Source organism: Trachymyrmex septentrionalis, unplaced genomic scaffold (genome assembly GCF_001594115.1).
Source record: "Trachymyrmex septentrionalis isolate Tsep2-gDNA-1 unplaced genomic scaffold, Tsep1.0 scaffold32, whole genome shotgun sequence".
NCBI classification, from domain to species: domain Eukaryota; kingdom Metazoa; phylum Arthropoda; class Insecta; order Hymenoptera; family Formicidae; genus Trachymyrmex; species Trachymyrmex septentrionalis.
The window spans coordinates 4,663,396-4,665,172 of NW_017305485.1; the positions used below are offsets into that span (position 1 = coordinate 4,663,396).

At 28.0% G+C, this 1,777-nt stretch overlaps 1 protein-coding gene across 1 annotated transcript in view; it reads right to left on the bottom strand.

Moving 5' to 3' along the window:
- LOC108749839 (gastrin/cholecystokinin type B receptor-like) overlaps window positions 1–1,448 on the bottom strand; it is a 34,517-nt gene extending 33,069 nt beyond the window's left edge. Inside the window, exon 1 of the mRNA XM_018488814.1 lies at window positions 1,328–1,448. Within this exon, the coding sequence (XP_018344316.1) occupies window positions 1,328–1,448 (121 nt within the window). The remainder of the gene's footprint in view (window positions 1–1,327) is intronic.
- Window positions 1,449–1,777: the final 329 nt, after the last annotated feature.

Genomic DNA, 1,777 nt, shown 5'->3' on the forward strand with positions numbered 1-1,777 from the left:
TGTTTTCTCGAATATTCGTCTTCGTTACAGATTCAATAATAAATTAGAAATTGATATATCATTATAAATAAGAAATTGTGGATGTATACTGTGGATAGAAAATCTCTAAATATTCAGTATCAAATGTATTGATTAAATATCATCTAGCAATCGAGTTTCTGATAAAATTTCTGTGGAGAATGAATTCTGAACGCTATCTTCTAGGTCAAATTCCTAGAAATAGCTCTAGTAACTGGCATTGTCCAACTAATTGGACGTCATTTTCAACTATACTCAGCGCGAGTCCGTAAATGCATCGACGACTCTAGATAGAACCGGTAAATTAGAGGAATCTTCTTCTCTTAAAAGCCACCGACTAATATCTCGCGTTCATTACACCTGCGGAGAAACGATCGTCTATCTAACAGTGGTTCGTAGTAATCCGCAACGGTGGTTGTTTCAAATCTTCGAGGAAATGAAAACCATTTTAACAACGACATATGAGTTCTGCGAATGGGACAAATTCTGCGAATTGCAGCTTCATTTCCTATAAAATGTCCGTGCAGTGTCTTTTGCTTCAATTTGAGATAGACGCTCATTAAACTTCCGTAAATGAATGATGAGATTAATTAATTCTTTAATGTACGAACTGTGCAAATGCAGCGACACTCTTATCACGATTTTTAAAAATTTCTTATAAATGTAAAACAGAAGATATTTAAAGTACGATAAATTAATATTTTTGAAAGAAATAATACGTGTAAATTAAATGAAGTTTATTTAGAAATTAATATATGCATAATAAATATTTAGTAATATGAAAATTGCTTTTCACATTTTTTGTTCATCACAGATTAAATTAGCAACATTTTAACTCATTGACTATATATTAATTTAACTCACTTTAAATGATTTACGCTGTATAACATTCATTAGAAATAAATAAACACAGAATGTTTTTTTTTTCTATAACTGCCCTTATAGATATATAATACTGATTAATTTAATACAAAAAAGGAATTTCTTATTTATTTGGTGTATTAAGAGCTCTGTTATTTGATACTTCTAATACTCAAAATAGATAATTAATTACTGCCTTTGAATATTAAATTGGTCAATATTAATTAGTATTGGATTTCTGTAATATTTATTTATGTCCTCAAATATTTATAATTAATTAATTTATATTGATTAAAAATTGCTGAACATAAAAAAATTATGTTTACATAATCTTAAAATACATAATCTTTACCTTCTCAAATACAAATAATGACATATTTTTTTTATAAATAATACAGAAATTAATTAATTGTTAAATATACGAGTATGAAAATGTCGAAAGACTCACCGAAGAAACAGCAGACAAATACGATGGTGTATAAAGTGATGAAAATTACTTTTACGTCGGTCCTGTCGAAAATATAATCTTCGTTGAACGACACATTGTAAAGCAGAGTTTCGTTGTTCATGTAACTTTCATTGTTGTTGATCTCATAAGGGATTGTACTTCGATCGCTGGAAGTTCTAAAACAAAAAATTTATCTTTAATGACATTAAACCGTTATTACATTTCTTAATAGACTAATAATACATTAGAGACATTGTAAATAAATCAACTAAAACAATTTGTGAAAGAAACATACAGTATACGTTATATACCTATATTCCGTGCAATAGTTTAGGTTTTTTTTCATCTAAACTTTATATTTAAAAGAATTAAGTAGATGAAAATGATCTCTCTCTCTCTCTCTCTCTCTCTCTCTCTCTCTCTCTAATCCATTTTATACGTAATTTCTTG